Below are 25,556 nucleotides of genomic sequence, written 5' to 3' on the forward strand. Positions count from 1 at the left end.
TCCTCCAGAGCCACCAGGACAACTAAATCAACTGTGCATGCACGCGTGACATCACTAATGATGTCACCCCCGATTGCATCGTCACGTCTGCCTCCCTTTCCCTTCTGAAAGCAGAGCAAGGCCCAGCATCACCAGGGGCTCTCCAAAATGCCCATGCCAGCTCTCCACTCCAGAGCAGCCCAGAACGTATGCACCCATGGCATGACCGCGACCACCGTGACCCCTACCTGCGGGCACTCAAAATTCCTGCCCCAACTCCCTGGAGCTTCTCAGGTACAAAATGTATTATTTTAACCATGGGTTACACTGGTTTTCAACATCCAGTTAGTTTGTCCTACCTACTTTAAATTACATGGACAAATACTTATGTATAATTGTCACATTTTCAAAGCAGGAACTAGGTTTGTGAGCCCTTGGGCCACTGCCCTACCCCACACCAGAGACAAGGCAGAACACATTGAGCCTGCAAATAGGTGGGAAAATGTGGGATAAAAATGCAATAAATTAAAAACTCTGACAAACAGGCTTCACTTGCACATGGCCATCTTTCACCAGGAGTTGAGCCTCTGGCTGCAGGCGGCCAGCAGGACTTTTAGGACAGGGCAGGAACAGGGTCCCAACTAGAGAGCTGCACGGGAACGGGGTTCGCGGGATTCCCGTGGGGACGGAGGCAGTTCCTGCGGGGTTCCCGCGGGAATGGAAGCAGCTCTGCGGGGGTCCTGCGGGGACGGAGGCAGTTCCTGTGGGGTTCCCGCGGGGATGGAAGCAGTTCTGCGGTCTTCTCGTAGAAGTGTAAGCTGCACCTGCGCCAGCCTCTCATCTACCGAATACCAATTTCTTTGAGTGCTGTCTTCTCCTCCTCTTCTTCTTCCTTGCTTTAACAGCACAAATGTGGAAAGTCTTCCATTAAGGAGGTGGTAGAGTCACAAATGATGACGGAATTCAAAAAGGCGTGGGGTGAACACAGAGGATCTCTAATTAGACAATGGAAGTTATATAAAACCTAACCTTAAATGGCTGCATGTGTGTGGATGTGTCAAGTGACGCTTAGATGGCGACTCTGGCTGTGATTTACTAGGGTCGATACCGGGCAGACTTGTATGGTCTGTGTCTAATATATGGCAGTCTGGTTTAGGATGGGATAGAAAGGGCTTAGACAGCAACTTCAGTGGCTGGAACATGAGGACAGTGCTGGACAGAGTTTTACGGTCTGTGTCCCACAAATGAGAATACGAATAGACTGGAGTGGGCTTCAACGACAACTCCAGTAGCTGGAACATAAGGATAGGGCCAGATAGACTTCTGTGGTCTTTGTTCCAGAAACACGAAAGAAAGACCATAATCAAGTATATAATATCACACTCGTTGATTTAATGATGAATTGATCATGAGTGTGACTATTGGCAGAGTGGATGGACCGTTCAGGTCTATTTGCTGTCACTTACTATGTTACTATTAATCCTCTTTGCTACCAGGCTGGTGCACAGACCTCAGCTCTGACACAGGCATGAGAATCAGATGTCACCTGATCTACTGGCGCGTGCATGTGGTGACCTCTCAGCACACAGTGCAAGTGAATCAGAGACAAGTCTTACATGTGCGCACCAGAGTGTTCCAACTTCCGTTCCTTCCTTGCCTACAGTGCTGTGGCTCAAATCCAGAGAGAGACTGAGGGAGCTGACTGGAATTTTCTTTTATGTACCATTAAATTCTTACGGGGATGGGTTAAATTTTTGTGGGGATGGGTAAGATTCCAGCGGGGACAGATGGGGACGGGTAAGATTCCAGCGGGGACGGGCGGGGATGGGTAAGATTTCTGTCCCCGTGCAACTCTCTAGTCCCAACTAGGCTGAACAGGGACTGAGGGTCAGAGGGGAAAGGAATATACAGAGGCAGCGAGGCAGAGAAAGAATAAGCTAAAAGACAGGACTGAAAGCTGCAAGCAGCCACTGAAAAAGGGAACAAATACTGACAGACAAAAGACAGAACTGAAAGCTGCAAGCAGCCACTAAAGACAGGAGACACAGACCAGCTAAGAACTACACAAGGAATGACAAACAAGGAACAAGACTAAGAAACAAACAACCCTAAACTAAGCTACACACAGACTAACTAGAAACAAACAAGAATCACAGGCAAGAACCCAAACTAAACAGAAGTGCAGCAAGCACCAACAAACCAGGGCCTAAGGCGATGCAAAGGCAAAGCAGAAGGGTTTCAAAATGGCTAATAAGCCCAGCAGCAGAAGAGGCTCACTGCAGCAATCACCAGGAAACTACGGGTGCTGTGTAGGTTCAAACAAGACAAGCACGCCTGGCAGCCTGGAAGATCTGGACCGGACTGGGCTGAAATCTGGAACGGGTGACAATAACCAGACAGTTCATTGCAGCCACCAGGTCTGGCCACCAGGTGGCGAGAAGAAGGAGAGCACGAAACATGGGCACAACCGTGACAATAATCACAGCTTTTGAAATGCATGAAGTTGAGCATCATAATTTTATCATAAAATGATCATTCAGTCCAAAAGTGAAGAAGCTTCCATGGTCACTGCAGAAATCACACATTTACCACACTTACAATGCCTGACATGAATATCATTATATGTCCAAACGGCATAACATCATATCAGATAGATTAGTTCTATGGGAATATACTACAATGCAATGTGTTTTTTTCAAATATATCATGAACTGAAAGCACTTGCCAATGTTTTCTAATTATTTCTACTGTCTTCAGAGATAGATTAGTATATTTTAATATAGATGATACAGTAAACTCAGTGGGAACTGACCACAACCGCCTCAATCTGAAGTGATTCAAGTAGTTCAAATGGTTTTAAATGAGCATCTTTTATTGTCATTAGCATTTTCATTTGATCTCACTTATATTATCAAACTAGTAAAGGGCCAACAAAACAGACATCATGTTACAAGAATCAGGTGCTTCACAATCAGAGTTACTGTTTATAAGTACAAAGATTTTTATAAACATTAATTAGGTTGAAACCTGGGAGCATTTAATATGTGGGAACATGCTCCTTTTATTTTGTGCAATGCAGTGGTAAATTTTGAAATGCAATTGAATTTTATTTTTATTTCTATTTTCAAAGAGAGGTATTGAATAATGAGGGAAGAGCTTCCTTCATGAAGAAGTTCTGTCCAGAGTTGTGCCAACATTTTCCAGTTCTGTTGTATTTCTTCTTCAAGTCTGGTTATAAACGGCATTTTTGTTTTGGTTTCTTTTGGAATCTTTGTCTTCCGCCTGTTTGTGTATAGATGAGTGTGATTTTATTAGGCAGACACCACCAATACAACACTATTAGCCACCAAGTTCGTACAAAGTTAATTATGTTCAGTGGGAAATAAATCTGTTGGCTGTCTGCTATATGAATATTCCATCACTGTTTCATTATTGCTACCAAGTATTACATATTCGGGTCATTTGCTTTAAACTTTCATTGTTTTAATTTGTTTATCCAGACCTTGCATGCACATGGCTTGTTAAACCCAAAGGCAAAACCTAACGGTGGTTAAACAATTTGAATTAAACTGTGTTATGCTGTAGAAATTGTTTACTTTTGCAAAATGTGTATGGATGCTTATTCTGGTGTGTGCATTTGATAATGTTTGAACAACTGTCTATACTTACGGCTATGATTTCTGAACATGAAGCATTAGACAGACTTTTAAATGGCCAGTTGGGTATATATGCTAATCTCAACTTTGTTAAATGTTTCAGACTTATCCATCTACTTGCTCCCATGATGTTCCTGAATTATATTATTCTGGCTCGCTGTATTTCCAAATGTAAGCCTCACTGAACCCAAGTTTCCTTGAGTTAATGGACCCAATTCTATATATGGTGCCTAGAATCTAGGTGCATCTGATAGAGACACCTAAGCTAATTAAGATGCAGTATATAAAATACGCCTAGGTAGTTGGATGCGCCTAAATTAACGTGTATAAATTTACGCCAGTGAAAAGGTGGTGTAAATGCGTGCGCCTAAAACTATATGAATTGGCACAAATTCTGCAGCCACGCACGTAGATGTGATTAATAAACTCGGCATGCCCACACTCTGCCCATAACCGTGCTTCCTTTTTGGCTGCGCATGTTGAAATTTACACATGCTGCTTTACAGAATACACCTAGCACAGCACGTGTGTAAATTCCAATTACGGCAAATTAGTTTTGATAATTGGTTATTATTGGCCAATTATCAGGACTAAGTGGCTCGTAAATAATTGAGGTGCGCTCATATATTTAGGAGCACGTACGAATCTACATGCGCACCTCCATGAACCATACACAGAATCCTGGGGAATGTGGGATATGTCACATATTTAAAAATCCTTTATTCTCCACCGTTTAAGGCACTGCCTATCCAGCAAGTTTGGTCCAGTGAAGACTAACTCAAAATAACCTGTCCCTTAGCTGGGCTCTAGTATTACCATATTGAAAACGCAACCATAACATGCCTCTGTGGTTCTGTTCCACTAGGCTTTCTTGAAAGGATTATATAACCTTTGGGAACAAAAACACGCACTTATTACAATTCCTCATGTACAGCCAGAAAACAACCTTTTAGGGTGGATAATGTTCGCAATGAGCTCCTTTTAGTATTCACCAGATAGAAGAGAGAAAGAGTTTTCAGTTTTGGCATAATATAAGTCATCACAAGAACAAAATATAAGAAAACCAATGGACTGCATTAGGGGCTTATAGCCCATATAGTTATGTTTCAAAAAAAATGAGAGATCTGCATGAAACAAAATATTTATTTTTCTTATTTGGACTTATAAAATCACTTGTCCCTGAAACATGCTCAAAACAGAATAATCCATTGGTGTATCTAAAATGTCGACGTCTACAAAAGAGATGAAGATGTGATTTCATGTGCCCCAAAGAAAGGAGAGTTTAATTTTACTTCCATGAGGAACCAGGACAGTGTATTGTATAGAACAATGTAGAAAAAAATGAAAACAATATACAGAGATTCTTTCTTTCTTTATTGATTGCATTTGTATCCCACATTTTCCCACCATATGGCAGGTTCAATGTGACTTACATATTGCTAAAAAGGCGGTTACAAAATGTAGATTTGTAGAAGTTTAGAACACAGTTAATTTTTTCTAGCAAAAAAGGTGCGGGTACTCAGTACCCCCAAGTACCCCCTCAAAAAAAGCCCTGCTAGTACATAATAATGTTATGGTATAAGCCAATTGTCAGAATTCAGAGTTATTCATTTTATCAATATAAAAATGCAGCTTTTAAAAGATGTATTGAAACTGCATTTCAATACCTTCTTTCCCCCTTTCCTTGGGAACTTCTGATAGCAGGACTAGTCAATTACAAACACTTAACAGAGACAAAGGGGTACTGTGCTTCAAAGAGAAATAAAACTCTCTCTGCCCTCCCACCTAAAAAGACTGAACAAAAGCATGACTAAGGTGGATACTTGAAGAACCACATAGACATCTCCACAAGCAGACAGATAGTCTGGAAAAGGCATAACTCCAGCTATTGATAACAAAGACTTCAGAGGGGAAACCATAAACAAGACATGTGCTTGTCAAACCATTTGGTAGTTACCTCAGATATGTATACCTGCCCCCTCCCATCAGCTTTCAGACATAAAGGAAGGACTTATAATGTGTATCTGCTCCAGAGACTGAGCAGGAAGCCTTTTCACATCAAAAGACCATTTGTCAGCAAGATCCAGACAGCAAGTCTTGTGATGTCATAAGACATGAGACCAAGATACCACAATGCTTTGCAAATGCCCAAGGGTCGTGTGCAAACCAGGAAACCAGGACAGAGATACACATGGCATGTCTTCCTGCAGCTTGCAAGAGTATAAAAGATAGAAGCTGTTCCAGACAAGCAGATGCTTCCCTTCAACTGCAACACAGATTCTTCTGTTCCTGGGACCTGTAGCCCACCTGCCTGCTATGAGGACCTCTTCTGCAAACATATGCTTACCTCATGCTGTTCATACTATGTAACAAGCACTTGTAAGTAACATAACTTTTGATCTAGACCTGCTACTTTACTTTACTTAAGCACAGATTATCTGTAAAGATCTCTTTAAAAACCTACCTCTCGTGTGCAATTGTATATTAAATCAACCTTTTTGAAGTTAAAAAATACCCCACACAGATTGCATGTTATGTTTCCAGGGACATCACAATGGTGTTGGAGATGTGGAGATGAGGAGGGGACCTATCTACACATTTGGTGGTCCTGTGCCAAAATACAGGTCTTCTGGGGAAATGTTGCTACAAAGATAGCAGCCCACACGGGGAAGCCTTTCCCGTGTGAACCTCAATGGTGTCTGCTTGGATTGGGTAATAGACGAGGAGCTAAATGGCAGAGCCGGTTTAAAAGAATGTGTTTGGCAGCAGCAAAAACTGTCATAGCAAGGCACTGGAAACAATTAGAGGCACCCTCAGAAGAGGACTGGCTCTTGAAGCTATCTTTGATTGGCGAAATGGAGAAATTTACGGACAAAAGATTGGGACGTTATAATGAATCTTCAGAATTATGGACTCAATATCGGAGTTTAACCCACATGACATATAACTTAAATGTATAACCTGCTGGGGAGGGAGGGGTGGGGAGAGGGAGGGGGATGGGAATATTTTGGATTGTATCAGTGAATGACTGTTTGATAAGCAACATGTTTGTTATTATACAAAACCAATAAATAAATACAAATTAAAAAAAAAAAAAATACGGTCTCTTTGTGTTCTGAGTATATGGTATCTTTTATATAATATACTTAATATATTGCAATTATCACCTTTGGTGATTGGTGGAGAAATTAATATCCTAAAACTTATAAATACAGCGCCTGCTCTTAAATTATAAACAGTAGCGAGTGCTCTAGAGCTCTTTCCCCCAAGTAAATTATTTCTTGTAACAATACAAATAAAAATACAGTTCAATCCCCTGCCCCAATCTACATCAAATATGGAGCACTGAGACTTTTCAGCACACAGTTAACAAAGCAAACAGCAAAACTATACAGACACCCCCTTCCCATCCCCTCCTAAACCCAAAGTGTACAGTTTATTACTGCTGTTTCTACTAACTACATTCATTTTTGTGCTGTTTTAGTGCTTTTCAATTTCATTTTATGATATATAAGGGAAGCTTTCAAATTAAAAAAAAAACAAACAAAAACAAAGCTGTCAAATAAATAATTAAAAAAAAATCCTTTATCCCCCACTTTTAAGGCAACTGGAACAGGTTTCGATTTGTTACAGATGGACCTGCATAGGCAGTCCATTCTGCTATTGGTTTGGGAGCACCAATATGGCGGCGAGCTTCACATCCACAAATGGGGGAGGGTGAATTGTGCAGAGGATGGAGCGGGAACTGCAATGCCAAAGTTGAAGCCCCTTCTCAAACTCCCTCCCCCCGCCCTCCTATGGCACCGCCCTCCTTGTTCCATTGCCCCTCCCACCCTGGCGCTCGCTCAATCACAAGAGAGCAGAAGGAGGAGAGAGAGAGAGCGCGCGGTTGCTGTACTGGCGGCTGAATTTGAACCGTTGGGGACACCGTAGAGCCTCGTGGTTTCACATTCAGCCAGTGCAGCAGAGTGGTAGGATCCGGCAAGGGAGCTTAGGATCCGGCGTGCAGCACTTGTCCTCTTGCTCCTGCATTTAGAGCATCGGCGAAGGAGAGAAAGGAGAGGTAAGGGCGGGAGGGAGAGGGGGGGACGAAAAGGGCAGGCTGAGAAAGGGATGAGGGAAAGCTGGAGGTGGCATGGGTGGGTGAAACATGTGAGTGCAGTACAGTGGCAGAATTTGGGGGAATCCACGTGGGGGGAGGAGGAGGTGGCTGGATGCACCGAGGAGGGATGTATTGGCAGCATTCACAAAGAGCTGTGGGGAGACTGTGAGTTAGAGTGGGTTTGGGTCGTCTATGATGCTGTGAGTACTGGGAAGGTTGAGAGAACTGTGGAGTGGGGGCCCACTCCCCACTACGCACTCCATCACAGTTCTTTCAACCTCCCCAGTACTCACAGCATCATAGATGACCCAAACCAATTAGTTCTCTTTCTGAAATCCATCTTCCCCCCAGCTCTCGCAATATACCTATTTGAGAGAGCTATGAAAGTGTATGTGCTGGGGGCAAGATGGATTTCAGAAAGCGAACTAATGTATGTAATGGGGTAGATATGAGAGAGAGAGCTCTCTGTATTTTTACTGGGGGGGGGGGGGGGGGGGAGGGTCAGATTGTTAGGTATGGTACTGGGAAGAATGAAGAAAGAACCGGCAGAGGAGGTGGGGTTGCTGGAATGAAGGAAAAGAGAAATAAAGCCTGGAGACAGAAAACTGATGGGGAGGGGTTCATACTGGAGGCTGAGAATGCTGAGTTGGGAGATAGCTTAGGTGGAGTCAGTCCTGGAGCATAGAAGAGCCAGGTGTTTGTTTGTTTATTTATTTATTTATTGCATTTCCCACATTATCCCACCTATTTGTAGGCTCAATATTTGTTGGGGGAATTCTCCACAAAACATAGGTAAAATGTGCACAGTTATAACCTCAAAACAAAGACATGAGGGAGGAAATATGTCAGGAGCCTGAATTTAATGCATTCTGAGCACCTTGTTTCAGATGCAGGAGGTAATATGTCAACAGAATAAATCCACCTGGAATTTAATGCATTCTGAGCACCTCTGTCTGTTCCTAAGTGTGATTCTGGTTTGTGTTTCAGATGCTGGTGACGTTTGAGGACATCACTGTCTCTTTCTCCCAGGAGGAGTGGGAGTATTTAGATGAAGGGCAGAAGGAGCTTTACAGGGAGGTGATGAAGGTGAATTATGAGAGTCTGATGTCTCTAGGTAAGGATTTCCTGTTTTTCCCCTTGTTAAAATACCTTCTTTGGCAGAGTGACTGGCAGCGGGTGAGTCTCAGTGGTGGAAACCCAAGTGACTGATAATGAGTGATTGTGAGATAACCCACTCTATATGTAGAATGCAAGCAAGCAAGAGGGAATCAAATCAGCAAGACAACAGAGAAAGTCCAGTGGACCATGGGTGAACCTGAGGGAGGATATGAGGTAGGAAGTTGAGGTATGCTGGGCTTATGGGCGGATGGGGGCTGGAGGAGAAGGGAGAGAGAAGGAGACCCCCCTCCCCCCAGATGTTTGTTTGTGTGCTTGCTGCCTGGCGCCATCAATAACCAGCTCGCAAAATTCAGTAAAATTTAACAACCGGCTCAAGCACACCACTGGGAACACCCAAATTCCACCTCTAGCACACCCCCAGGGCCGGTCTTAGTAAGTGTGGGGCCCTGAGCAGACCACTTTGATGGGGCCCCATCCTAGCTCCACCCCACCGAGCTCCAGGGCTCCAGGGACCTCCCTCCAAGGTCCCCCTCCCTCCCAGCTTCAAGGACCCTCTCTCCTCCAAGGCCCCCCTCCGTCCCTCCCTCCCAGCTCCAAGGCTTCCCTCCGAGCTCCAGTTCCCCTCCCTCCGAATTTTAAAAGTCATCTTACCTCGTCGGGTTACAGCGGCAGGCAGCAGCAGTGAAAAGCGTGTGAGCTCGGCGCTTCAGGAGCCTTCTTTTCTGTCAGCTCTGGTCACGTCCTCATTTCCTGTTTCCAGGAGGGCAGGACCAAAGCTGAGAGGGGGAAGGGAAGTCTCCTGAAGCGCTGAGCAGCTTGAACGTTTTTCATTGCTGCCGCCATAACCCAGACGAGGTAACTTAGATGACTTTTAAAATTCAGAGGGAGGGGGACTGGAACTCGGGCGGTCGGGGCGGAGTTCAAGCACACTTGAGCGCGAGGCCCTATGCGGTCGCCTCGCCCAAAGACCGGCCCTGCACACCCCCTTGAGATTTGGACACGCTGCAGACAAACAGCGTAGGAAAACGTCTGAACAATAGGTTTCGGAAATACTGATTTGGATGTTTTTGTGAGAAAACTGTCCAATGCTCTTTGTCACTTTTTAGACATTTTTGTCTTTCGAAAATGAGCCCCAGAGTGCCTTTAAATGGTTCCATGTTCAGAGTCTTGAATCATCTCTATTTAGGGCATAATTCACATAAAAACAATAAAAAATTAAAAACAAGACTTGCACTGAGACATAAATCTAAGCTTCCTAGGTAAAAAATAGTAATTAATCAAAATAAAATGACAGCATTGTTGTCTAATTTTTTCGGTATATTAAAAGCAAGAAGCCAGCAAAAGAATCGGTTGGGCCGCTGGATGACCGAGGGGTAAAAGGGGCGATCAAGGAAGACAAAGACGTAGCGGAGAGATTGAATGAATTCTTTGCTTCGGTCTTCACCGAAGAAGATTTGGGTGGGATACCGGTGTCGGAAATGGTATTTCAAGCGGACGAGTCGGAGAAACTTACTGACTTCACGGTAAACCTGGAGGACGTGATGGGGCAGTTCAGCAAACTGAAGAGTAGCAAATCTCCTGGACTGGATGGTATTCATCCTAGAGTACTGATAGAACTGAAAAATGAGCTTGTGGAGCTACTGTTAGTGATATGCAGTTTATCCTTAAAATCGAGCGTGGTCACCAAAGAATCTCGAAAAGTTGGCCAGGAAGTGGACGGCAGATATACAGAAACAGATTAGTATAGACGTATTAAGGAGCAGCTTGAGGCAGATCAGGGGACGGATTAGTAGCGCGGAATTGAGGGAATGCCAAGGAAGAAGTATTTACAGGGCATACACTTCATTGTCAAGATTATATCAAATGGGTAGGGCGGAATCATCAGCTTGTGGTAGGTGTGGAGATCCCAATCATAACTATTATCATGCTATGTGGGCTTGTGCAGCGATATCCGCTTACTGGGAACAAATAGCGAAGTTCTTAGGCGAAATCCTGGGGCGGAGGGTGACATTGACACCGGAAACGGCCCTTTTGGGGGTCGATTTACTGAAGGGGAAAGGTACCGTTAGTCATAACCTGCTAATCTTTAAAGCATGTCTCGTGGGAAAAAAATGCATTTTAGTTAACTGGATACATTTAGAGGCACCATCGTTTTGGCAATGGCGCAACAGGTGGCATGCGTTGCTACTAATGGAGCTGCGAGATTCATATTATAAACCCAAAACACAGCGTAAATTCTACTTAATATGGGAATCATATATCAATGCTTTAGCCCCTAGGGCCCGAAGTTCCATCCTTAATCGACTGAGCTTGGACCCAGCGAAATTAGCTACAGGTTTTAGATAGTGAATAGGTCAATTTCCCTGGGCTATTGGAGATATGTAGCTGCCTGGAAGGGGGGTGGACAAAGGGGGGAGGGAGGTTACAGGGGGGAGGAATATTAGAGGGGTAAGGAAGGGCAGAAGGGGGGTTGCGGGGAGGGATATAGAGGTATGGATAAAAGAGAAATAGCTGGGAGTAGAGAGGGAGGAAGCTAAAGAGAAAAGTGATGGCTACCTCTATGTTGTGATTACAAGTTGTTCATTTGTTTCCTGATGTATCTTGAACATAGCGTATGAATATTGTATTGTCTGTGATAGGTCATCAATAAAATTGTTTAAAACTAAAATCGAGCGTGGTACCAGAAGATTGGAGGGTGGCCAATGTAACACCGATTTTTTAAAAACGTTCCAGGGGAGATCCGGGAAATTATAGACCGGTGAGTCTGACGTCGGTGCCGGGGAAAATGGTAGAGGTTATTATTAAAAGCAAAATTACAGAGCACATCCGAGGACATGGATTACTGAGACCGAGTCAGCACAGCTTTTGTGTGGGGAAATCTTGCCTGACCAATTTACTTCAATTCTTTGAAGGAGTAAAGAAACATGTGGACAAAGGGGAACCGGTTGATATTGTGTATCTGGATTTTCAAAAGGCGTTTGACAAGGTACCTCATGAAAGGCTACAGAGGAAATTGGAGGGTCATGGGATAGGAGGAAATGTCCTATTGTGGATTAAAAACTGGCTGAAGGGCAGTATTCACAATGGAGAAGGGTAGTTAGTGGGGTTCCTCAGGGGTCTGTGCTAGGACCGCTGCTTTTTAATGTATTTATAAATGATTTAGAGATGGGAGTAACTATCGAGGTAATTAAATTTGCTGATGACACAAAGTTATTCAAAGTCGCTAACTCGCAACAGGATTGTGAAAAATTACAGAAGGATCTTACAAGACTGGGAGACTAGGCAGCTAAATGGCAGATGACGTTTAATGTGAGCAAGTGCAAGGTGATGTATGTGGGAAAAAAGAACCCGAATTATAGCTACGTCATGCAAGGTTCCACGTTAGGAGTTACGGACCAAGAAAGGGATCTGGGTGTCGTTGTCGATAATACACCGAAACCTTCTGCTCAGTGTGCTGCTGCGGCTAGGAAAGCGAATAGACTGTTGGATATTATTAGGAAAAGTATGGAAAACAGGTGTGAGGATGTTATAATGCCGTTATATCGCTCCATGGTGTGACCGCACCTTGAGTATTGTGTTCAATTTTGGTCGCCGCATCTCAAGAAAGATATAGTAGAATTGGAAAAGGTGCAGCGAAGGGCGACTAAAATGATAGCGGGGATGGGACGACTTCCCTATGAAGAAAGACTAAGGAGGCTAGGGCTTTTCAACTTGGAGAAGAAACGGCTGAGGGGAGACATGATAGAGGCATATAAAATAATGAGTGGAGTGGAACAGGTGGATGTAAAGCATCTGTTCACGCTTTCCAAAAATACTAGGACTAGGGGGCATGTGATGAAACTACAGTGTGGTAAATTTAAAACAAATCGGAGAAAATGTTTCTTCACCCAACGCGTAATTAAACTCTGGAATTCGTTGCCAGAGAACGTGGTGAAGGCGGTTAGCTTGGCAGAGTTTAAAAAGGGGTTAGATTGTTTCCTAAAGGACAAATCCATAAACCGCTACTAAATGGACTTGGGAAAAATCCACAATCCCAGGAATAACATGTATAGAATGTTTGTATGTTTGGGAAGTTTGCCAGGTGCCCTTGGCCTGGATTGGCCGCTGTCGTGGACAGGATGCTGGGCTCGATGGATCCTTGGTCTTTTCCCAGTGTGGCATTAGTTATGTACTTATGTAATTTAAAACCAGGATGAAAATTGCACCAAAAAAATGCTAAAGTGGCTGTCGGAGATAAACCAACATAGATATGTAATGCCAGGCTCGTCCCAACAAAATCGCTAAAAAATGGGATAAAAAAACTCTTTAAAAATATATAATTTAAAAAGTAGAATCAGCATCAAAACGGGACACACACCGTACAAACCAGCCCAGCACCGGCCTTGGTTGAAGGTTGAGGAAGGTGTGTGATGATTTTCTCGCGTTCCTGGGTGGTAGGTGTATCACGTCTGACATGTAGTCAGGGGCATCTCCGTGAATGATTTTATGAACTAGGGTACATATTTTGAACGTGATGCGTTCTTTAAGTGGGAGCCAGTGTAGCTTTACTCTTAGGGGTTTAGCACTTTCATATTTTGTTTTACCAAATATGAGTCTGGCTGCAGTGTTCTGGGCTGTCTGAAGTTTCTTGATTATTTGTTCTTTGCATCCAGCATAGAGTGCATTGCAGTAGTCCAGATGGCTGAGTACCATTGATTGTACCAGGTTGCGGAGGACGTTTCTTGGGAAGAAAGGTCTTAATCTTTTTAATTTCCACAGTGAGTAGATCATCTTCTTTGTTGTGTTTTTCGCATGGTTTTCAAGTGTTAGGTGTTTATCAATGGTAACTCCAAGGATTTTAGGGTGTTTGAAATTGGAAGATTCAGTTTTGGTGTGTTAATGGTGGTGAATTTGTTCGTGTTGTGTGGAGAGGTGAGTATAAGTCATTGAGTTTTTTCTGCATTAAGTTTCAACTGAAATGCATCTGCCCATGAGTGCATGATATGTAGACTTTGGTTGATGTCATTAGAAATTTCCTTTAAATCTTGTTTAAATGGGATGTACTACTACTACTTAACATTTCTAGAGCGCTACTAGGGTTACGCAGCGCTGTACAAATTAACAATAAGGACGGTCCCTGCTCGGAAGAGCTTACAATCTAAAGGACGAAATGTCAAGTTGGGGTAGATAAGTTTTCTGAGAGGAGGTGTAGATCGTTACGTCGTCTGCGTATATGTATGGATTGAGGTTTTGGTTTGATAGTAGTTTGGCCAAGGGTATCATCATTAAGTTGAATAAAGTCGGTGAGAGGGGGGTTCCCTGTGGTACTCCGCATTCAGGTATCCATGGGGCTGATGTGGTCAAATTAGATGTCACTTGGTATGATCGTGTGGTTAGGAACCCCTTGAACCAGTTGAGGACATTGCCTCCAATTCCGAAGTACTCGAGGATGTGTAGTAGTATTCCGTGATCGACCATGTCAAAGGCACTGGACATGTCAAATTGTAGAAGTAGTATGTTCTTGCCAGTTGCGATCGTTTGTTTGAATTTTGTCATTAGAATTACTAGTACTGTTTCAGTGCTGTGGTTAGACCGAAATCCTGACTGGGGATCATGTAATATTGAGAATTTGTTTAGTTTGTAAGTTGTTTGGTTACTATCCCTTCCGTTGTTTTGGTTATTAAGGGAATGGATGCTACGGGTCTGTGGTTGGTTAGTTCACTAGCGCTTTTCTTTGCGTCTTTGGGTTTGGGGGTGAGAAGAATGTTTCCTTTCTCCTTCGGGAAGAGTCCATTTTGTAACATATAGTTGAAGTGGTTCGTTAGATCTGTTATGAATTGTTGAGGTGCAAATGACATTAGGTTGTTTGGGCATATGTCTAATTTGCAGTGAGATTTGGCAAATCTTTTGAGCGTTTGAGAGATGGAATCTTCCGATAATATCTCGAAGTTGGTCCAGGTTCTGTCTGCTGGGTATGCACCAGGGTCTGGGTCTAGACAGTCGAGGAGTTCGGCGTAGTCGATGGTGCTGACAGGTATTTTTAGTCGTAGTTGTACGATTTTCTCATTGAAGTATTTCGCGAGATTGTCTGCTTCTGGTGTATCTTTGTTGTTGGTTGTGACTGGTGTGATATCTAATAGCTTGTTCACGAGTTGGAAGAATTTGTGTGTGTCCTTGTAATTTGGTCCAATTACAGTTTTGTAATATAGTCTTTTGGTTTGTCTTATGGTATATTTATATTTTCTTTGAAGTTGTTTCCAGGCGTTGAGTGTAAGGTCATCTTTCTTTTTATACCACGCTCGTTCTAATCTTTTAACTTGTGTTTTTAGTTTTTTCAGTTCTTCATTGAACCATGGTGTTGAGCTCTTTCTGTGTGTGGTTCTGGTTTGACTTGGGGCAATGTTGTCTAGTATTGATCTACATCTATCGTCCCACTCTGGTAGGAATTGGATTGTGTCTGTCTTTATTGTCCATCTGTTGTGGTATATCTGTTGCCAGAATGTTACCGGGTCTATTTTACCTCTCGTGGAGTAGGTTTTTCGTTCTTGTTTGTTAATTGAATCTTTTGCCATTGGAGGGAGATGTGTGCTTTGTAGTGGTCTGACCACGGGGCTGGTGTCCATTTTGTGTCTATTAGTGTGAGGTTGGAGTCAGGATCGAATTTGTGTGATATGATATCTAGTGTGTGTCCTTTATTGTGAGTTGGTTGCATGTTAGGTCCGTGAAGATCCCATAATTGTTGGAACTTTTTACATTCTTGGGTGTTTATTGAGGTAAGTTCTTTGAGGTGTAAATTGATATCTCCAATTATGATAAGGTTTGAGGTGGAGACACAAGTGTTCGAGATGAAGTCCATGAAGTGTGTTTGGGTATCTTGCCAGTTTCCTGGCGGTCTGTAGAGTATGATTGCGTTGAGGTGTTCTTGCAGGTTTGGGTGATTGATTCTGACCGAGGCGATTTCGAGTTGTGGCAGAATGGATTCAGCTATGGTTGAGATGGTGAACTCGGATTTGTATATTATAGCTAATCCTCCTCCTTTTTTCCCGTTCCTTGTCCAGTGGGTGATTTTGTATCCTGGTGGGCATAAAACTAAAATTATTGGGTCTTTAAAGTTGTGGATCCAGGTTTCAGTGATGAATAGGAGGTCGAGATTGTCTGTGGTGATCCAGTCTGTTATGGTCTCTGTTTTGTTTACTACCGATCTGGCGTTTACGTATCCCATTTAGATTGAGTAATAAGGTTTGGTTTGGGACATGGATGTGTTGATTTTTATTAATTGCCTGTTTTCTTGGTGTCTAGTTTTATTGTGACCTTTGTTACCTTTCTGTTGGTTGTTTCCGTATGTATTTGTTTTTCCTTTTAGTTGGTTGTTGCTCTTTTGGTCTGGTGAGTTGTGGATGAGTTGTTTGTAGGGTTTGTGTGCTGTGGGTTGAATGCTGTTTATGTTGGGAGTGGTCCATGCGTGGTAAATTAGTGGTAGGAAGTAGATTATCATGAGCAGTTTGTTGGTGTTCATCTTGGCTATGGTTCGTGTTGTTTGGTTGTGCTTAAGGGTATTGGTGAATATGAATTTGTTTAAGCATCAAGCAGTATTAGCATTAGGCATTGCCAACATCAGCAGTGTGAACATTAAGCCGTGATTAAATGTAGTTTCAGGTGGTGTACACACTTATCAGTCTTAGCCTCAAGCGGTATCAACATTAAGCATTGTCCGTGTCGGGCTGTTTCAATACCAGGTGGTATCAGCATTAAGCTATATCGTTATTAAGCAGTATCGGTCTGGGTTAGCATTAAATGGTTAGGTCTGTAAACATTTGAACATTCAAGGAAGTCTTTCAACATGTTACAAGATATATATAAAGCTTTTAAAGTCTGTGAGTGTTTAAGCTTTTAACGGAGTTCTATCAACATGTTGTGAGCATATAAGCATTTGAAGCGTGTGGTGGGGATTTTAAATCATTTAAGAAGTGTCTGCGACAAGCAGTAACATCGCTTGGCAGTGACAATATTAAGCTATATCCGTATTAAGCAGTGACAATATTTAAAGACATTGAATAGATTAAGTCCTGTAAAGCTTTTAAAGGTAATCTTTCAACTTATTGCAAGGTATATATAAAACGTTTATATTCTATAGAGCATCTACGCATTTGAAGGAAGACCTTCACATTTGGGCGTATGGTGGAAATTTCTGAGACATTTAAAGAGTCTTCATGCTGCAGACTACTTAGCTGGTTTTCCACGCTGTGATCACGCTTTACTGATAAGGAATTAGCCAATTGCCACAAAGTGTGCATGTGAACACAAGAGGAGAGGAGGATACAATGTAGGAAATTGCCATTTATGTATACATAAAAAAAAAAAAACAATATTACAGGAAAATCCATATATGATCACAAGTTAGTTTAGGAGAAATCACATGATTTTTACTGGTTGCGCCTACACCTAAGTCCGATGTCTCTCGTATTCCAGCCCCTAGGGCTGAAGTGTCCTCTCCTCCTAGGGGGAAGGGACCGAGAGTGACTGTACAGTGCATATCAGCCTCTCACTGCCTAACACATACATTTCCCTGATTAAAGTTGTGGCACCATATCTTCATTTTCCTCTTTTAGTTCTGCGGGGCTTTAATATTGGAATAGATCCTTCTATGGATAGGAAGGGTGGAGGGGCCTTGTTGATCTTAGAACCCCTCGGGGCCTTCAGTACTTATGAGTGATCAGCTGCGGTTGCTCATGAAACACCTGAAGCGTCTTGCACATTCAGTTGTTCTCGAACTTTGTTTCCTTGGGTTTGAGATTGAGGCCTAATCGTCAGCTGCATAAGGCATTTTTTTTATATGGAAAGAATATTTTGATGTGTTGGAGACAGGCTGCTTGGAGGAATGAACTTGTCAACCTAACGAAGATGAAGAGACTGGATGTCTTTTCAACAAATTTGTCCCCAGTGTGGGATCGTTTGCCACACCGTTCTCATAGCTACTTGCTGAACCAATAACTTGAAGTATGGACTTTAGGGAAGGTTTTGGTCTGTTGTTATTGCAGATCTTGCAGTGAATGTGTGTGTGGGGGGGAAGAGGGGGGGGAACGAAACTTGAAAAATTACCACGCTATACTGTTATGTCTCTTCTTACAGATATTGTTGTTCTTGCCATTGTGTAGTTCTAATGAAGATATTACAAAAATAAATATCAACTTGAATATGATCATATATTCTACCTGCATCTCTGGTAATGATCAGCAGTGGGGGGGGGGGGGGGGGGGGGGGACAGATTTATGAAGAGTTATTGTATTACTGAACTGGTGTAATTGTTCTACAATATTCTACAATGCTCTTTTATATATTTTTATTTTTTTTTTAGAAAAAGATGATCCCAGAAACAGTAATACAAAGACACATGACTGGAAGCTCATTGAGAAGTCTAAAGGGGAAAAGATGTTATCAGAAAGAGAGAAAGAGGAGACTCCTTCCTGCTCTGACTGGGGAAAAAAGGGAAAAAATCAAAATAACAAAAGCATTCAACAGGAGGATCAGATCTGTGTGAAAACAGTACCAGTGATATCATACAGACAGGGGAAAAGCAGACAAACCAGATGAGAGAGCAAAGGTGTTTCTGTGATATTTGTGAGATATTCCGCAGCAATCATTTAATTCCGAAATCACATCCTAGATCTGATACAGAAAATAGACCATCTACATGTACGAACTATGCGAAAAACGTCCGTCAAAAGAGAGAACTAAAAGAACAACAGAAAAAGTGCATAAAAGAGACACTTTCTACATCTGAGTGTGGGAAAGATTTCAGTAGGAAGGAAGAGCTGGTGTATACAAGTAAAGAATATGGGAATAGCTTTACCAATGGAGAAAACATTACAAAACACCAGAAAAACAACACTGATGAGAGATTATCTTCATATCCTGATTGTGACAAAAGCTTCAATCAGAAAGAAAACTTCATAAGAAATGCAAAATTCCATGTAGGAGAGACACTAGTTTCCAGTACTGAATGTGATAAAAGCTTCACTGCCACAGGGAAACTCACCATCCACCAGAGAATCCATTCAGGATTAAAACGATTTCTATGCACTGACTGTGGCAAAAGCTTTAGGTTGAAGTATAACATGTTGATGCACCAGAGAATCCACACAAGAGTGAAGCCTTTTGCATGTTCTGAGTGTGATAAACGTTTCACTGACAGGGGAACATTCCAAAGGCACTGTAGAATCCACACGGGACAGAAACCTTTTCACTGCACTGAGTGTAATAAAAGCTTCAGTCTGAAGGCAACCTTCACAATACACCAGAGAATCCACACAGGAATGAAATCCTTTAACTGTGCCGAGTGTAATAAAAGCTTCACGCAGAAGGCACGTCTTACAAGACACCAGAAAGTCCACACCAGAATAAAACCGTTTTAACTGTACTGAGTGTAATAAAAGCTTCAGGCAGAAGAAAAACCTCACAGTACACCAGAGAATCCACGCAGGAATCAAACCTTTTCACTGCACTGAGTGTAATAAAAGCTTCAGTCGGAAGGTAAACCTCACAACACACCAGAGAAGCCACACAGGAATCAAACCCTTTAACTGTACTGAGTGTAATAAAAGGTTCAGTCTGAAGGTAAACCTCACAACACATCAGAGAATCCACACAGGAATGAAACCCTTTAACTGCATTGAGTGTAATAAAAGCTTCAGTCTGAAGGCAACCCTCACAACACACCAGAGAATCCACACAGGAATGAAACCCTTTAACTGTACTGAGTGTAATAAAAGCTTCAGTCAGACGGCACACCTCAAAACACACCAGAGAATCCACACAGGGATGAAACCCTTTAACTGCATTGAGTGTAATAAAAGCTTCAGTCTGAAGGCAACCCTCAAAACACACCAGAGAATCCACACAGGGATGAAACCTTTTCACTGCACTGAGTGTAATAAAAGCTTCAGGCAGAAGGCAAACCTCACAGTACACCAGAGAATCCACACAGGAATCAAACCTTTTCACTGCACTGAGTGTAATAAAAGCTTCAGTCAGAAGGCAACCCTCAAAATACACCAGAGACTCCACACAGGAATGAAACCCTTTAACTGTACTGAGTGTAATAAAAGCTTCAGTCAGACGGCACACCTCAAAACACACCAGAGAATCCACACAGGGATGAAACCCTTTAACTGCATTGAATGTAATAAAAGCTTCAGTCTCACAAGACACCAGGGAGTCCACATAGGAATGATACCATTTAACTGTACTAAGTGTAGTAAAAGCTTCAGTCAGAAGGCAACCCTCAAAAAACACCAGAGAATCCACACAGGAATGAAACCCTTTAACTGTAGTGAGTGTAATAAAAGCTTCAGTCGGAAGGGACACCTGACACAACACCAGAGAACCCACACAGGACTGAAACCCTTTCACTGCACTGATTGTAATAAAAGCTTCAGTCAGAACGGACACCTCACAATACACCGGAGAATGCACATAGGAATGAAGCCCTTTAACTAGTGAGTGTAATAAAAGGTTCAGTCGGAAGGGACACCTCACACAACACCAGAGAAGCCACATGGGAATGAAACCATTTACATGTTCCAAGTGTGGTAAAAGCTTTAGTGAGAAGGGAACACTCAGAAGGCACCGGCGAATCCACACAGGACTAAAACCCTTTCACTGCACTGAGTGTAATAAAAGCTTCAGTCAGAAGGTAAGCCTCACAATACACCAGAGAATCCACACAGGAATGAAACCTTTTAATTGTTCTGAGTGTAATAAAAGCTTCAGTCGGAAGGCATACCTCACCGCACACCAGAGAATCCACACAGGACTAAAACCCTTTCACTGCACTGAGTGTAATAAAAGCTTCAGTCAGACGGCACACCTCAAAACACACCAGAGAATCCACACAGGAATGAAACCTTTTAATTGTTCTGAGTGTAATAAAAGCTTCAGTCGGAAGGCATACCTCACCGCACACCAGAGAATTCACACAGGAGTAAAACCATTTAACTGTACTGAGTGTAATAAAAGCTTCAGTCAGAAGGCATTCCTCATATTACACCAGAGAATCCACACAGGAATGAAACCCTTTAACTGTACTGAGTGTATTAAAAGCTTCAGTCAGACGGCACACCTCAAAACACACCAGAGAATTCATTCAGGAGTAAAACCTTTTCTAGGGCTAAGAAAACAGCAGTCTAGCCTCAAGGGCCAAGACGGTGACACAAAAACCAGGAGAGATGAAGAAATCTATATAAAGATGAATTTATTCAACCAACAATGCCCGACAGGCCTTGTTTCATCCACTCTCAGGGGCTGCATATAAAGAAATACAATCATATTAACAGTACGTATATTAATACATAATAAAATAATAAAAGAATGAGTTAAAACATGAATAAAATCCATATAAATAAAAATATAAACATACAAATACATCTAAGCCATAACATACAGCAACACACCAGAGAATCCACACAGGACTGAAACCTTTTCACTGTACTGAGTATAATAAAAGCTTCAGTCAGAAGGAAAACCTCACAATACACCTTAGAATCCACACAGGAATGAAACCCTTTACCTGTAGTGAGTGTAATAAAAGCTTCAATGAGAAGGGAAACCTCACAAAACACCAGAGAATCCACACAGGAATGAAACCATTTAACTGTACTGAGTGTAATAAAAGCTTCAGGCAGAAACCTCACAATACACCAGCGTCAGCCCAGAATCTGCCACTGATAGTGCTCTGAAGGGGAAAATCATGTTGAAAAGCATTAACACAGATCCAGATTATTCAATGTCACTGTGATCCCCAGGCAAGGATTGTGGAGTGAGTAACACAGTCAGACAGACCCTGAGGTAAACCTTTTTGCCGAAACACAGTGCTGTGTTCGGTCTCTTGAAGAATAAAAGCTTTATTTTTCTCAGTCGTCCTGCTGTTATCCTTATGGAAGAGCCTTGCTGGTTACACTACTCATTTCCTGTGTGACTTACATTGTAACAATAAACTAACAATTTACAGAACAGTAACCAGTAATTTCTGTGTCTCACATTGTATATGTATGGTTACATTTTGTATGAAACAATGGGGATGAACAGGAGGAGTAAACAATTGCAGCGGGGTTTGACCAACAGTGGCAGTAAAACTAGGAAAGAACCAATCCTTTAAGGTTTATATTATTGACAGAGAAAGCAAAATGTAATTATACTTATCTGATTGTCAAGTGCAGGGTAAAGAATCTGAAAATCGGTTAAAATAAAATTTTGATACTTTACACTAAGTTTTCTGATATTCTAACTCCTATTTTGAAACTTTACTGTGTTTTTGAACCATTTCATAAAGTTCAGGCAGTTAATTGAAAATTTATGCCGGGGTTTACTAAGCCACACTAGCACCCACTAGGCTGTTGGCAATGTCTCACGGAAGCCGCTAGCGTGGCATGGAGGGGCATAATCAAACGTGGCGCCCAAGTTTTCCTGGGGCTGTCCTCGCAGGACGGCTCCGTGAAGGGGCGGGGAAACCCGTATTATCAAAACAAGATGGGCGTCCATCTTTCGTTTCGATAATACGGTCTGGGACGCCCAAATCTCAACATTTAGGTTGACCTTAGAGATGGTTGTCGACGGTTTTTGGCGATAATGGAAACCGAGGACGCCCATCTCAAAAATGACCAAATCCAAGCCCTTTGGTTGTGGGAGGAGCCAGAATTCGTAGTGCACTGGTCCCCCTCACATGCCAGGACACCAACCGGGCACCCTATGGGGCACTGCAGTGGACTTCACAAATTGCTCCCAGGTACATAATTCCCTTACCATGTGTGCTGAGCCCCCAACCCCCCCCCCAATAAAAAAACCCACTACCCCCAACTGTACACTACCATAGCCTTAAGGGGTGAAGGGGGGCACCTACATGTGGGTACAATGGGTTTTGGGTGGGTTTTGGAAGGCTCACATTTACCACCACAAGTGTATCAGGTAGGGGGGATGGGCCTGGGTCCGCCTGACTGAATTGCACTGCACCCACTAAAAACTGCACCAGGGACCCGCATACTGTTGTGATGGAGCTGAGTATGACATTTGAGGCTGGGGGAAAAAAAAATAGGTTTTTTTTAGCGTGGGAGGGGGTTGGTGACCACTGGGGGAGTAAGGGGAGGTCATCCCTGATTCCCTCCGGTGGTCATCTGGTCAGTTTGGGCACCTTTTTGAGGCTTGGTCGCAAGAAAAAATGGACCAAGTAAAGTTGGCCAAATGCTGATCAGGGACACCCTTCTTTTTTCCATTATCGGCCAAGGACGCCCATCTCTTCATCACGCCCCAGTTCCACCTTTGCTACAGTGCCGACACGCCCCCGTGAACTTTGGTCGGCCCCGCGACGGAAAGTAGTTGAGGGCGCCCAAAATCGGCTTTCGATTATGCCGATTTGGGCAACTTTAGGAGAAGGATGCCCACCTCCCAATCAAGGTCAGGTATACACAAGAAGTAGCACATATGAGTTTATCTTGTTGGGCAGACTAGATGGACCGTGCAGGTCTTTTTCTGCCGTCATCTACTATGTTACTGTGTATGTTTAATTTTAGTACTAGGGGGGGCTTGCAGGTTTCCTTTAAGCCTACAGCGCATGCACCCAAAATCCCACCATTTATGGACTTTCTGTAGCCCCCCCCCCTTACTTCCCATCAGCCTTATGGCAAAATTCTCTAAAATGCGCCATTCGTGCATGCATGATTGCTCAATAGTGCTGATTGTGATACTGTTTAAATGTATGTACAATAGAGCGTTCAATAGGTTAAAATAGATGTCTCCCATACATTTTTCAGTAAAACATTAGAGGTTTAGTGTTTCCCTGGCCTCAAAACTCCTCCAGAGCCACCAGGACAACTAAATCAACTGTGCATGCACGCGTGACATCACTAATGATGTCACCCCCGATTGCATCGTCACGTCTGCCTCCCTTTCCCTTCTGAAAGCAGAGCAAGGCCCAGCATCACCAGGGGCTCTCCAAAATGCCCATGCCAGCTCTCCACTCCAGAGCAGCCCAGAACGTATGCACCCATGGCATGACCGCGACCACCGTGACCCCTACCTGCGGGCACTCAAAATTCCTGCCCCAACTCCCTGGAGCTTCTCAGGTACAAAATGTATTATTTTAACCATGGGTTACACTGGTTTTCAACATCCAGTTAGTTTGTCCTACCTACTTTAAATTACATGGACAAATACTTATGTATAATTGTCACATTTTCAAAGCAGGAACTAGGTTTGTGAGCCCTTGGGCCACTGCCCTACCCCACACCAGAGACAAGGCAGAACACATTGAGCCTGCAAATAGGTGGGAAAATGTGGGATAAAAATGCAATAAATTAAAAACTCTGACAAACAGGCTTCACTTGCACATGGCCACCTTTCACCAGGAGTTGAGCCTCTGGCTGCAGGCGGCCAGCAGGACTTTTAGGACAGGGCAGGAACAGGGTCCCAACTAGAGAGCTGCACGGGAACGGGGTTCGCGGGATTCCCGTGGGGACGGAGGCAGTTCCTGCGGGGTTCCCGCGGGAATGGAAGCAGCTCTGCGGGGGTCCTGCGGGGACGGAGGCAGTTCCTGTGGGGTTCCCGCGGGGATGGAAGCAGTTCTGCGGTCTTCTCGTAGAAGTGTAAGCTGCACCTGCGCCAGCCTCTCATCTACCGAATACCAATTTCTTTGAGTGCTGTCTTCTCCTCCTCTTCTTCTTCCTTGCTTTAACAGCACAAATGTGGAAAGTCTTCCATTAAGGAGGTGGTAGAGTCACAAATGATGACGGAATTCAAAAAGGCGTGGGGTGAACACAGAGGATCTCTAATTAGAAAATGGAAGTTATATAAAACCTAACCTTAAATGGCTGCATGTGTGTGTGGATGTGTCAAGTGACGCTTAGATGGCGACTCTGGCTGTGATGAACTAGGGCTGATACCTGGCAGACTTGTATGGTCTGTGGCTCATACATGGCAATCTGGTTTAGGATGGGCTGGAAAGGGCTTAGACAGCAACTTCAGTGGCTGGAACATGAGGACAGTGCTGGACAGAGTTTTACGGTCTGTGTCCCACAAATGAGAAGATGAATAGGCTGGAGTGGGCTTCAACGACAACTCCAGTAGTTGGAACATAAGGATAGGGCCAGATAGACTTCTGTGGTCTTTGTTCCAGAAACACGAAAGAAAGACCATAATCAAGTATATAATATCACACTCGTTGATTTAATGATGAATTGATCATGAGTGTGACTATTGGCAGAGTGGATGGACCGTTCAGGTCTATTTGCTGTCACTTACTGTGTTACTATTAATCCTCTTTGCTACCAGGCTGGTGCACAGACCTCAGCTCTGACACAGGCATGAGAATCAGATGTCACCTGATCTACTGGCGCGTGCATGTGGCGACCTCTCAGCACACAGTGCAAGTGAATCAGAGACAAGTCTTACATGTGCGCACCAGAGTGTTCCAACTTCCGTTCCTTCCTTGCCTACAGTGCTGTGGCTCAAATCCAGAGAGAGACTGAGGGAGCTGACTGGAATTTTCTTTTATGTACCATTAAATTCTTACGGGGATGGGTTAAATTTTTGTGGGGATGGGTAAGATTCCAGCGGGGACAGATGGGGACGGGTAAGATTCCAGCGGGGACGGGCGGGGATGGGTAAGATTTCTGTCCCCGTGCAACTCTCTAGTCCCAACTAGGCTGAACAGGGACTGAGGGTCAGAGGGGAAA

At 43.3% G+C, this 25,556-nt stretch overlaps 2 protein-coding genes across 2 annotated transcripts in view; both read left to right on the top strand.

Moving 5' to 3' along the window:
• The window catches only part of LOC115477517, an 881,049-nt gene that overhangs the window by 377,482 nt on the left and 478,011 nt on the right, over nt 1-25,556 (top strand).
• LOC115463110 (oocyte zinc finger protein XlCOF6-like) lies at nt 18,359-21,235 on the top strand. The gene is made up of 3 exons (XM_030193333.1): nt 18,359-19,189; nt 19,275-20,303; nt 20,386-21,235. Exons 1-3 carry the CDS (start codon nt 18,423-18,425, stop codon nt 21,143-21,145), a joined length of 2,556 nt encoding a protein of 851 aa, XP_030049193.1. The 5' UTR covers nt 18,359-18,422; the 3' UTR covers nt 21,146-21,235.

This window comes from Microcaecilia unicolor, chromosome 1 (genome assembly GCF_901765095.1).
Source record: "Microcaecilia unicolor chromosome 1, aMicUni1.1, whole genome shotgun sequence".
Classification (NCBI taxonomy): domain Eukaryota; kingdom Metazoa; phylum Chordata; class Amphibia; order Gymnophiona; family Siphonopidae; genus Microcaecilia; species Microcaecilia unicolor.

Bases quoted from the DNA above. Each gene is read 5' to 3' on its own strand.
- LOC115463110 (XM_030193333.1), top strand. From the start codon at position 18,423: ATGAGAGAGCAAAGGTGTTTCTGTGATATTTGTGAGATATTCCGCAGC. The intron at 19,190-19,274 runs GCAGAAGGCACG...TAAAAGCTTCAG, and splicing joins GAGTGTAATAAAAGCTTCAC to GCAGAAGAAAAACCTCACAG. The intron at 20,304-20,385 runs GCACATAGGAAT...ACACCAGAGAAG, and splicing joins CTCACAATACACCGGAGAAT to CCACATGGGAATGAAACCAT.